A 12,458-nucleotide genomic window follows, 5' to 3' on the forward strand; every position below is an offset into this window, starting at 1 on the left:
CTGCCTGTCCAGCACGGCCCTGGCACCTCTGGCCCCGGTGCTGCCTGCGTGCCGAGAGGGCTCCGTGGCAGGCATCCCCTTGGCACTGCCCTGTGGCCCCGGTGCTGCCTGCGTGCCGAGAGGGCTCCGCGGCAGGCATCCCCTTGGCACTGCCCTGTGGCCCCGGTGCTGCCTGCATGCCGAGAGGGCTCCGTGGCAGGCATCCCCTTGGCACTGCCCTGTGGCCCCGGTGCTGCCTGCGTGCCGAGAGGGCTCTGTGGCAGGCAGCCCGGACCGCCGGCCCCGCAGCATTCGGTCCCCACCGCTGCCTGCATCCCAGACTCAAGCCATGTGGCACTGCCCTGCTTCGAGCTGCCTGCAGCCTAGAGAGGACAACAACCATTCTGCTCAATACCCAGCTGCAGTTCTCCATTCCCCAAGCTTTAGAAGGCAAGCTGTCAAAAAAACCCCCCACAAAACACCAAACCAACCCCCCAAGCCCAACCAAACAGCAAAAAAACGAAACACAGACAAACAAAACCCACATCCAAACCAAACTAAAAGGTTGGAAGATCAGGAGAAGTGTAACTGCAGTGTTAACCAGGTCATTCAAGACCAATTATCATAGAACCATAGAATGGTTTGGGTCAGAAGAACCCTCCAAAAGTCATCTCAGTCCAACTCCCTTGCAGTCTGTAGGGACATTCTCCACTAGATCAGGTTGCTCAGAGCATTGTCCAGCCTGACCTTGAATATCTCCAGGGATGGGGCCTCCACCACCTCCCTAGGCAACATGTTGAGGGTTACAGCTCCCTCGTGGTGCAGAACTTGTTCCTCACATCTAATCTAAATCTGCTCTGCTCTCATTTCAAACCACTGGCCCTCATCCTGTCCCTGCAGGCCTCTGGGAACAGTCCCTCTGTGCAGCCTTCTCATAGCCCCTTCAGGTACTGGCAGGTAGCTCTAAGATCTCCCTGGAGCCTTCCTCTTCTCCAGGCTGAACACCCCCCCAGCTCCCTCAGCCTGTCCTTACAGGAGAGGTGTTCCAGCCCTCCAGTCATCTTTGTGGCCTCCACTGGACCCTCTCCATCAGCTCCAGGTCCTTCTTGTGGACACAGCCCTGCAGGTGAGGTCTCCCCAGAGCAGAGCAGAGCAGAGGGGCAGGATCCTCTCTCTCCAGCTCTGCCCACACTGCTTTGGATGCAGCCCAGGCTGCCCTTGGCCTTCTGTGCTGCCAGTGCCCATTGCTGGCTCCTGTCCAGCTTCTCCCCCACCAGCACCCCCAAGGCCTTCTCTGCAGGGCTGCTCTGAATGTCCTCAACCCCAGTCTGTATTGATAGTGAGGATTGTTCCTCACCCCCCCACCAGGTGCAGAACTTGCTCTTATTGACCCTCATGAAGTTCACCTGGGCACACCTCTCCAGCTTGACCAGGTCCCTCTGGATGCCATCCTGTCCCTTTAGCATCTTGACAGCACCATTCCAGGAAACTACTTAGACAAAAAGGCAAAGGTAGGAATTGAAATGGAAAAGCAGCAACAATTTCCCAAGTATGTGACCAAGTTTAATGATTCATCTGTGAAACACTTGACCATCAATAACAATTTCCTGGGCTGTGATGCCCAGAATGTTACTTCATAGGTGTTTTATACCAATATTTACAAAGGCTTTCAAAATTCTGTGGCACTAAACAAAACCAAGAAGAACTTAAAACTTTTAAGCTACAATGCTTAAAAAAATGTAAACAGTTTTATTTTACAGAGTTGTAAAATAGAAGAACTTTCCTAATGCAGCTTAAATTTGCTCTGCAAGGTGAATATAATCCTGGTGCCCACGAAGAAGGAATGAGAGAATTTGTTTGTTGTTTCTTTCTTTTTTTTTTTTTTTTGACACAAGTATTGTGCTCCAGTGTGCAAAACAAAAAAAAAAAAAGAGAGAAAAAAAAATATATAAGAAAGGAACCTAAAGTCCACAACAATTAAAAGACAACAACAACAAAAAAGTTTTCACCTCCTGAAGTTGAGAGATTTATAAAAACATTTACAGATGGTTGCTGATCCACCAAAAACCTGTAGAACTTAAAACTCCTGAACAACAGAACCACAGCTACTACAAATTCCAGATCTTTCTCAGGTGGAACTTTGAGCAAAGAGCAGGGTACATGATTCAGCATTTTTCCAGCCATGGCTCCAAACCTTCCTTTCCCCAGCCCTGTTTCTGACATGCAGTGGTCACAAGCACCACTGAAATCCTTTGACAAACATCCAGATGAGTGCATGGCACTAAAAGGCACACACATGTGTGAATACTTTGCAGTGCAGACACCTGTGCCCCTTCACAGTTACCCCAACCTCCCTTTTTCTTCCCCCCTTTTTCTTCCCTCCTCTGTGTAGGAAGTTCAGAGCCTAATGCTTGGCAGGATTTTCTTCCACATCCCTTCCTTTTCTACAAGACCAGGTGTCAACAGGTAGAAACTGCTCTCCCAAGATCCACTGTTTGAGTAGCCTTAAAAGAAAGATTCCCAACCAAACCAGCCTGTAACATTGTTCCATCAGACCCTTGCCTTCTGCCCACCTGACTTCTGGAGCTGCAACCCCCCAGTCCCAGAGCTTTCTGCTGGCAGCTGCAGGCCAATTAAAAGACACATTTCTTTTTGTTAATGAAGACTTTGATTGCTCCAGTGAAGTCAGCTGATAAAAGCACTTCTGTGTGATCTGTCTTCAGAGCTCCTAAAGAAGGGAAGAGAAGAAACTCTAAGTTCATGAAATAAAAATTTCCTCCAATCCCCCCTGCCATGGGCAGGGACACCTCTCAACTAGACTCAGCTGCTGAAGGCCTCATCCTGGCCTTGAACACCTTCAGGGAGAAGGCATCCACAACCTCCCTGGGCAGCCTGTTCCAGAGTCTCACCAACTTCCTATTGAAGACCTTCTTCCCAAGCTCCAGTCTAACCCTGCTCTCCCTCAGCTCCAAACCATTCCCCCTTGGCCTGTCTGCAGACACCCTCACGAAAATTCCCTCTGCAGCTTTCCTGCAGGATCCCTTCAGGTAAACATCATCAAGCTCTCACTGAGACATTTCTGCCTCTCTTACATCCCTGTTATCTAGCCAACACCTCAACATCATCTACATTTAGAAGGGCAACAAAGCTGGGGAAGGGTCTGGAGAGCAGGGCTGTGGAGGAGCAGCTGAGGGAGCTGGGGGCGTGTTGAGTGTGGAGAAGAGGAGGCTGATAGAGACCTCATTGCTCTCTACAGCTCCCTGAGAGGAGGCTGCAGCCAGGTGGGCGTTGGGTTCTTCTCCCTAGTCTCAGGTGACAGAAGGAGAGGAACTGTCCTGAAATTGTGCCAGGGGAGGGTTAGGTTGGAGAGGAGGAAAAATGTCTTTGGTGCAGGAGTGGTGAGGGATTGGCACAGGCTGCCCATGGAGGTGATAGAGTCCCCATCCCTGGAGGTGTTCAAGAAATGTGTGGCCATGGCAGTTGGGACCATGCTTTAGTGGCCATGGTGGGGTTGGGCTGATGGTTGATCTTGGAGGCCTTTTCCAACTCAAACAATTCCATGATTCTACATCCCTAGGAAAGGACTTCTTCATTCTATGTTGGTACAGCTGTTATGGCCCTACCACCACAACAGCTCTACCTCCTAACAGCTCAAATGTAAAAGGAATAATCCTCAAGCACAGAGGACAGCAGCTGTGGCCCTCAGTCCACACTCTCTCAGGGTTTAGGAATGCAGCAGCTGCCAGAGTGTTCAGCTGCTGAGGCAGGAACACATCCCCCTGCTGCCACTGCAAGCCTTTGTCTTCTCAAGAGCATCCCCCTCCCACACTCCATTCCTCAGGATCTTTTCCTCCTCAAGCAGAGCTCATCTACAACACCTACCAGAGGGGATGGTTTCTGATGCTTCAGAATCTTCTCCCTTGCTTTCAGCTTCTTGCTTTTCAGAAGACGTTTCCAGTGCCACCATCAAGCCAGGGTTGGGAGCAAAGATGGCAGAGGTGACCACTGCGTTGTGTGCTGCAGGGAGACAACCCAGCTGGGCCTACCTTCTGCCAAGGGCTGCTTCCCTTGGCAAGAGCAGGCATGCATGGTAGCAAACACCCAAGGACCCCAGTGCTGGTGGCACCACTGAAGCCAGCAGTCAAGGAGGAATTCAATTTTTAAGCCCCTGGAAGGTTTCTATCACCCCCTGACAGGTTTCTATCACCTGTAAGGTCTAAAATGAAGGTGTGCTAATCAAGATGTGCCAGCCAAGCACCCCACTCCTTCAGAAGCTCTGGCTGAAGAGGGACCAATTCTTAGCCACTCTGACTCCTGCCATCCCCACCATGCATCCATCCTGTGGACAAGGTGTTCTGACAGTCCCCTCATTGGAAATCCCCTCAGGATATCTTGCTAATAGCATGTTCAAACTACACGAACAGCACTGCTCAGCAAATGAGAACTAGGAGAGACCAATAATTTTTTCTTGAAACCATGGTCTGTGCTGAAGCTGAGGGCAGCAGCTGCTGTTTTACCTTTAATGCCTTCCCAGAAGTCGTTCCGGTCTCTCCTCACGGATGTAAACTTGCTCAGGTCATGGTAAGTGCTCCAAATATAAACATATTTATCTTCTGAGCCACTTACAATGTAGGTAAAGTCATGGCTGAAGAAGCAAAGAAGGACAGAGGTGACACTTCTTAGCTGCTCAGGTAACCATCCAGCTTGGCTTGCAGCTTTACAAGTGCTCAACTCCAAGGGATCCCTTATGTGGCTGTCAATGGCTCCGTGTCCAGGGGAGGCCAGGGACAAGCAGAGTCCCTCAGGGATCAGTCCTGGGACCAGTCTTGTTCAACATCTTTGTTGGTGCCATGGACAGAGGCATTGAGTGCACCCTCAGCGAGTTTGCTGATGACACTGGGGGGAATGGAACAAAGCTGGAAGTGGGGAGATTCAGACTGGACTTGAGGAAGAAGTTCTTCCCCATGAGAGTGGTGAGAGCCTGGAATGGGTTGTCCAGGGAGGTGGTTGAGGTCCCATCCCTGGAGGTGTTTGCAGCCAGGCTGGATGAGGCTCTGGCCAGGCTGCTGTAGTGTGAGGTGTCCCTGCCCATGGCAGGGGGGTTGGAACTGGATGAGCCTTGTGGTCCCTTCCAACCCTGACTGATTCCATGATTCTAATGACTCAGAGATATCCACAACCCTTCAATGAATGCATGCAGGCTCCGGGATGCTCTCCCTCCTGGAGCCAAACCAGCTGTCCTGAGGAGCACAGAGAAGCTGTCCTGCAGCTGGAGCAGGCACAAGGGTTAGTCTGACAGCTCCACTCAGCAACAAGAAGATGGCATCCTCTGCAAGTGCACTTTGCATCTGCTTGAGACTGGGAGCTGTGTGAACATCTGAGCCTCTGCAGCAGGAACTGCTTACAATCCAATCAGCAAACACAAAAGTTTCACAGAGGTGGAAGATGAGAGCCATTCAGGGTGATTGTGGCCAGAGGAGCACACAATGCACACTGCAGAGACAAACAGCACCTGCAAAGCCAGCCCAGGGTATTTAAGTTACCTGCTTCAGCACTATGCCACGTTGCTGAACTCTGGTGCTAACTGTGCTACAGCCCTGCAAGTAGAGATAGAATCATAGAATTGTCAGGGTTGGAAGGGACCTCAAGGCTCAGCCAGTCCCAACCCCCTGCCATGGGCAGGGACACCTCACACCACAGCAGGTTGCTCACAGCCACATCCAGCCTGGCTGCAAAAACCTCCAGGGATGAGGCTTCCACCACCTCCCTGGGCAACCTCTGCCAGTCTCTCACCACCCTCATGGGGAACAACTTCTTCCTAACATCCAATCTCAATCTCCCCACTTCTAGTTTTGCTCCATTCCCCTCAGTCCTATCACTCCCTGACACCCTCAAAAGTCCCTCCCCAGCTTTCTTGGAGCCCCCTTCAGATCCTGGAAGGCCACCAGAAGGTCTCCTGGGAGCCTTCTCCTCTCCAGACTGCACAACCCCAACTCTCTCAGGCTGTCTCCAGAGCAGAGCAGCTCCAGCCCTCTGCTCATCCTCGTGGCCCTTCTCTGGACACCTTCCAGCACCTCCAGATCCTTCCTGGAACAGAGGCTCCAGAACTGGACACAGAGCTCCAGGTGTGGTCTCAGCAGAGTGGAGCAGAGGGGCAGAATCCCCTCCCTGGCCCTGCTGGCTATGCTTTGAGAAATTAATCTTGAGAAGAGGACAAGATGACCTCCAGAGGTCCCTCTCAACCCCAGCCATTCTATGAAACACTGGGTTTAAGATGCTTTCAGAGGCCAACAGCTGACCATCAAGACATTATTCCTGAAGCACTGCTGCCCTCCTCTGCTCCAACATCCAGGTTAAACAGATAACACAGGCATTCTTCCCCTGCAGTCTCTGCAAGCCTCAGAGGGAAGAGGACAAACATTCCCCTCCCTCTACTCCTTCTCTTGTACTTGCTTAAACTCCAGGGTTTCCAGGACAGACCCAGGAAGAAACTCAGAAAAGCATCTGAGGCCAGTACAAAGGAAGAAGGATTCCAGCTCAGGCTGTTTCCTGACAGAGTGACCAACAAACAGCCTTGGGCCACAGATGGGTGACCAACACATGTACAGCACCACCTGACAACAATCAAGGTAATAAACCCCATTTGTCATGGAGAAAATGTGGAGGCAGCCCCAGCAGTGCTGGCAGAGCAACAGCCTTGCATTGTGCTTGCCATCAGCAGCTCTGAGTCAGCCAGGACAGAGGCCAATGGGATGAGATTGATCAAGGCTAAGGGCAGGGTTCTACACTTTGGCCACAACAACCCCAGGCAGTGCTCCAGGCTGGGGACAGAGTGGCTGAGAGCAGCCAGGCAGAGAGGGACCTGGGGGTGCTGGGTGACAGCAGCTGAACAGGAGCCAGCAGTGTGCCCAGGTGGCCAGGAGAGCCAATGGCATCCTGGCCTGGATCAGCAATAGTGTGGCCAGCAGGAGCAGGGAAGTCATCCTGCCCTGTGCTCAGCACTGCTCAGGCCACACCTTGAGTGCTGTGTCCAGTTCTGGGCTCCTCAGTTCAGGAGAGATGTTGAGATGCTGGAAGGTGTCCAGAGAAGGGCAATGAGGCTGGGGAGGGGTCTGGAGCACAAGGCTGGGGAGGGGTCTGGAGCACAAGGCTGGGGAGGGGTCTGGGGCACAAGGCTGGGGAGGGGTCTGGAGCACAAGGCTGGGGAGGGGTCTGGAGCACAAACCCTGTGAGGAGAGGCTGAGGGAGCTGGGGGTGTTCAGCCTGGAGAAGAGGAGGCTCAGGGCAGACCTCATTGCTCTCTACAACTACCTGAGGGGAGGTTGTAGCCAGGTGGGGGTTGGGCTCTTCTCCCAGGCACCCAGCAGCAGAACAAGAGGACACAGTCTCAAGCTGTGCCAGGGGAGGTCTAGGCTGATGTTAGGAGGAAGTTCTTCCCAGAGAGAGATTTGCCATTGGGATGTGCTGCCCAGGGAGGTGGTGGAGTCACCATCCCTGGAGATGTTCAGCAGAAGCCTGGATGAGGCACTCAGTGCCATGGTCTGGTTGATTGCTTAGGGCTGGGTGATAGGTTGGGCTGGATGAGCTTGGAGGTCTCTTCCAACCAGGCTGATTCTATGACAGTGCCTGGAGTTGGCTACAGGTGACTCCCAGACCTGCAGCATTACACTCAGAGTACAGAGGGAAGTTTGCTGAGGAGAGGGGAGCCTCCTGCTTGGGCTCTTTCTGCTTCTGCTCTTCCTGTTGCTGCTCCTCCTCCTGCCCCCAAAAACTGTTCTCCCCTTTGTTGTGAACCTTTGCTGGGCTTCATATAGAATCATAGAATGGTCTGGGCCAGAAGGGACCTACAAAGCTCATCCAAGTCCAACCTCCCCACAGTCAGCAGGGACACCTCCACTGGATCAGGTTGCCCAGAGCCCTGTCCAGCCTCACCTTGAACAGCTCAAGGGATGGAGCCTCAACCACCTCCCTAGGCAACCTGTTCCAGTGTTCCACCACTCTCACAGTGAAGAACTTGTTCCTCACATCCAATCTCAATCTGCTCTGCTCTAGTTTGAAGCCATTGCTCCTGGTCCTGTCCCTGCAGGCCTTTGCAAACAGTCTCTCTCCAGCCTTCTTGTAGCCCCTTCAGGTCCTGGCAGGCTGCTATTAGGTCTCCCCAGAGCCTTCTCTTCTCCATTCTGAACACCCCCAGCTCCCTCAGCCTGTCCTCACAGCAGAGCTGCTCCAACCCCCTGATCATTTTGTGGCCTCCTCTGGACCCTCTCCATCAGGTCCAGGTCCTTCCTGTATTGAGGGCTCCAGACCTGCACACAGCACTCCAGGGGAGGTCTCAGCAGAGCAGAGCAAAGTGGCAGAATCACCTCTCTGGCTCTCTGGCAATGCTGCTTTGGATGCAGCCCAGGCTGTGATTTGCCTTCTGTGCTGCAGTCTCACACTGCCTGCTCCTGGCCAGCTTCTCCCCCACCAGCACCCCCAAGTCCTTTTCCTCAGGGCTGTTTCTCTCCCCTCCTCCCCCAGTCTGTATTGACAGTGAGGATTGTTCCAGCCCAGGGGCAGAACCCTGCCCTTGCTCTTGTTGAACCTCAGGAGCTTCACCTGGGCACCACCTCTGCAGCCTGTCCAGGTCCCTCTGGATGCCCTCCTGTCCCTCTGGTGTATCAACAGCACCACTCAGCTTGGGGTCATGTGCTGATGGTGCCTGGATCCCTCTGTCTATAGCCCTGATAGAAATATGGAATGGTACAGGTCCCATGGTACCCCTGAGGGACATCACTGTCACTGCTCTCCAGCTGGACTTCAAGCCACTGAGCACCACCCTCTGGATGTGACCATCCAGCCAGTTCCTTATCCACTGAGCATCCACCCAGCAAATCCACATCTCTGCAACCTGGGCAGCAGGATGCTGTGGGGACAGAGTCAAAAGCCAGAGAGATCACATCCAGAGGTCCTCCCTGATCTACTGCCATAGTCACTCTATCATAGAAGGCTACAGGGTTAGTCAGGCAGGACCTGCCCCTAGTAAGGCCATGCTGGCTGTCCTGAATCACCTCCCTGCCCTTCATGTGTCTCAGCTTAGCATCTAGGATGACCTGTTCCATGATTTTCCCAGACACAGAGGTGAGGCTGACAAGGTTGGTAGTTCCCAGAGTCTTCCTTTCTACCCTTTTTAGAAATGCTGTGATGGTTCCTTCCTTCCAGTCCCCAGGGACCTCACCTGACTGCCAGGACTTCTCAAATATCATGGAGAGTGGCCTGGCAACCACATCAGCCAATTCCCTCAGGACTCTGGGATGTTCATAACTTTGTATACTTTATATAGACATGAGTATTGATTTGGCTCTTTCACTGAATCCATTTTTATTTCAACCTGTGAGGGTCTTCTCTCCTTTTCCTGCTTCCCCTCCTTTCCAGAGGAGGCATCACCAGGTGACAGAGCAGCTGCTGGAGCTCAGCCCCAGATGTGGGCTAAACACAGACAGGCAGCAGAACCTCTCTTTCCCTTGGTGTTGTGAGCCAAGTGACATCTGAGAGGCTCAGCCTCATGCCAAGGCACACACAGATTATTTAAACAAGAAAGAGCCCCTGGGCTTCAGCCACAGCACCTCCCAAACCCAACCATGCCACTGGGCCCAGGCTGTCTTACCTGAAGCTGGCTTTGATTTGGCTGCTGCTGTTGACATAACCTTTGTATTTCATAGATAAAGACAGATCTCTGAGGTCATACAGCCTGATTCTGGAATCATTGGATGTCACTAGTATCTACAGAAGAAACAAACAAGAGTTTAGGAATGGAAGCCATTAGCATGCCCAAGAAGGAGCACCAGAGCAAGTCAGAATCCCAGTTATTTTCAGTTTTAAAACTTACACAGACCAAGAAGAGCCCCAGAGAAGCAGAACAAGATTTAGGACAGTGACAATTTTCTCTCTCTGTCTTCTGTCAGACAGAACCCAGCTTCAGTGTCTACATGATCCTGACTGGTGTGAAGCAGAAGAGCTGCTCCTTACTGCACTCAAATGTGGGCTCAGAGAGCACTCATCAGTTTGCAGAGGGTATTCTGGAGCACAGTGCACAATAATGGAGCTGTTCTAGTCAGGCAAATGTCTGTCTCCAACCTTAGGGGTTGAAGAGAGGTGGGGAAGGTCTCTTTTCCCTACTAAGAAATGATAGAATGAGAGGAAATAGCCTCAAGTTGCCCCAGGGGAGGTTTAGGTTGGATAATAGAAGAAACTTCTTGACTGCAAGGGTTCTGAAAGCCTGGCACAGGCTGCCCAGGGAGGTGGTTGAATGCCCATCCCTGGAGGTGTTTCAGAGAGGCAGAGCTGTGGTGCTGAGGGCCATAGTTGAGCACCAGCCTCGTTAGAGTTAAGAGAATGGTTAGGCTGGGTGCTCTGAAAGGGCTTTCCCAACCAGAATGATTCTGTGATTCCATCAATCAGGAAGCACAGCCCAGAGGCTGTTATCTGCTGTATCAACAACTTGGGCTCCTCTTGCCTGATGCAAGTTTGCTTCTTGGTCACTTATTCCAGACAGCTGAAATGAATCAGAGCAGAGCAGTCTATGGAAGGGTTGCCAGGAGGCCTAAGGGCACTCAGCTGAGCAGCCCTGTCATGGTGTCCTGGAAGTGGAGTAACCTGCAGGTGAGCAGCATCCAGATGACACTAGAAGAGCACAGCAGAGTAGCACTCAACTCCTGACCTCTGCTCACCTCAACATCTGTGCAACAAGGCTGGGACAGCTCTCAGGACACCTTCACCACCAGATTACAGAATTCCCTCTTTGCTTTCCAAGGCATTCCTGCTAAGCTGGGTTTTCTTACCTCTCCTAAGATGCCAACACAACTGCAAACCCAAAGGCACCATCATTTCTGAAGCTCCTGCAGGTCATTTTTGTGCCATTGGGAAGGGTACAACAGAGGTGGTAGCAGCTGGTGATCTGCTCTGCTCTGAGCTGCTCCAGCTGCTGGCCCTACAGCATCCCTGAAACTTTATGGACCAGTGAGAAATTCTCCAGCTTTAGATTATCAGCTTGATGTTCAGCAGTATGTTCTTTGCTGGATGAGAATGTGAGCATTTCACACAACCACAGAATGGCAGAGGTTGGAAGGGACCTCCAGAGATCATCCAGTCCAACCCCCCTGCCAGAGCACCCAGGGCAGGCCACACAGGAACACATCTGGGTGGGTTTTGAAGATCTGCAGAGAAGGAGACTCCACAACTTCTCTGGGCAGCCTGCTCCAGGGTTCCAGCACCCTCACTGTGCCCCTTGTCCTATCACTGGGCATCACTGAGCAGAGCCTGGCTCCATCCTCCTGACAGCCACCCTGCAGATATTTGTAGAATTATAAGGTTCCTTCTCAGTCTTCTCTTCTCCAGAGTACAAGGCCCCAGATCCCTCAGCCTTTCCTCATCAGACAGATGTTCCAGTCCCTTCAGCATCCTTGTAACTTATATTGGACTCCCTCCAGTAATTCCCTGTGCCTCTTGAACTGGGCAAGTCCAGGAGTGGGCACAGTACTCCAGATATGGTCTAACTAGAGCAGAGTGGAGAGGAAGGAGAACCTGCTGGCCACACTCTTCTTAATGCACCCCAGGAACCCACTGGCCTTCTTGGCCACCAGGGCAAATTGCTGTCTCATGCAGAACTTATTACCAACCAGGACATTTCACAACTGAAGAGCTCAGTTTAGACTGAAGAGAAGCAGAAGGACTGCTTCTGAACAACAGAGCACACTTCTCTGGATCACAGCTTCTGAGCTTCCAGCATTCTTTCAGCTTCTGTATGAAGCACATTTCTAAAGGAATATTAAATTTGAGAGAGGTTCATTGTACCCAAAGAAATTTTCACTGAAAGGGTGGTGAGACACTGGAACATGTTGCCCAGAGAGGTTGTGAATTCCTCCTCCCTGGAGGTGTTCAAGGTCAGGTTCAAGGCCTTGGACAACCTGGGCTAATGGGAGGTGTCCCTGCCCATGGCAGAGGGTTGGAACTGGATGAGCTTTAAATGAAATAAAAATATCTATGCTACACAAGTCACCCAACAGACACCCTGTGACAGTATTTTTATGTCTTTTCTTCACAGAATCATCACAGAATGGCTCAGGTTAGAAGAATCATCAGAGATCACCTACTCCAACCACCCTGCCATGGGCAGGGACACCTCTCAACTAGACTCAGCTGCTCAGGGCCTCATCCAGCTTAAGCCTGAACACCTAGAGGAGGCATCCACAACCTCCCTGGGCAGCCTGTGCCAGAGTCTCACCACCCTCATGCTGAAGAACTTCTTCCTCAGCTCCAGTCTAACCCTGCTCTGCCTCAGCTTCAAACCATTTCTCCCTGGCCTGCTGTGGTAGTGTGGGTTAAAACCACCACTCCTGTCTCTAGAAATCCTCATGAATGCTCCCTCTGCAGCCTTCCTTAGGATCCCTTCAGGTATTGGAAAGCAGCTCTAAGGTCTCCCCTTAATGATTTCTAAGATC

General features: G+C 51.9%; 1 protein-coding gene across 1 annotated transcript in view; it reads right to left on the minus strand.

Annotated features, from left to right (window-relative positions):
- Window positions 1-2,302: 2,302 nt before the first annotated feature.
- Window positions 2,303-12,458, minus strand: part of WDR44 (WD repeat domain 44) — a 44,797-nt gene continuing 34,641 nt past the window's right edge. The window contains exons 17-20 of the mRNA XM_054388477.1: window positions 9,626-9,741; window positions 4,497-4,624; window positions 3,862-3,996; window positions 2,303-2,707 (exon numbers count right to left, since the gene is read on the minus strand). Coding sequence (XP_054244452.1) covers window positions 2,613-2,707; window positions 3,862-3,996; window positions 4,497-4,624; window positions 9,626-9,741 — 474 coding nt within the window. The 3' untranslated portion in view covers window positions 2,303-2,612. The remainder of the gene's footprint in view (window positions 2,708-3,861; window positions 3,997-4,496; window positions 4,625-9,625; window positions 9,742-12,458) is intronic.

Source organism: Indicator indicator, chromosome 17 (assembly GCF_027791375.1).
Source record: "Indicator indicator isolate 239-I01 chromosome 17, UM_Iind_1.1, whole genome shotgun sequence".
NCBI classification, from domain to species: Eukaryota; Metazoa; Chordata; class Aves; order Piciformes; family Indicatoridae; genus Indicator; species Indicator indicator.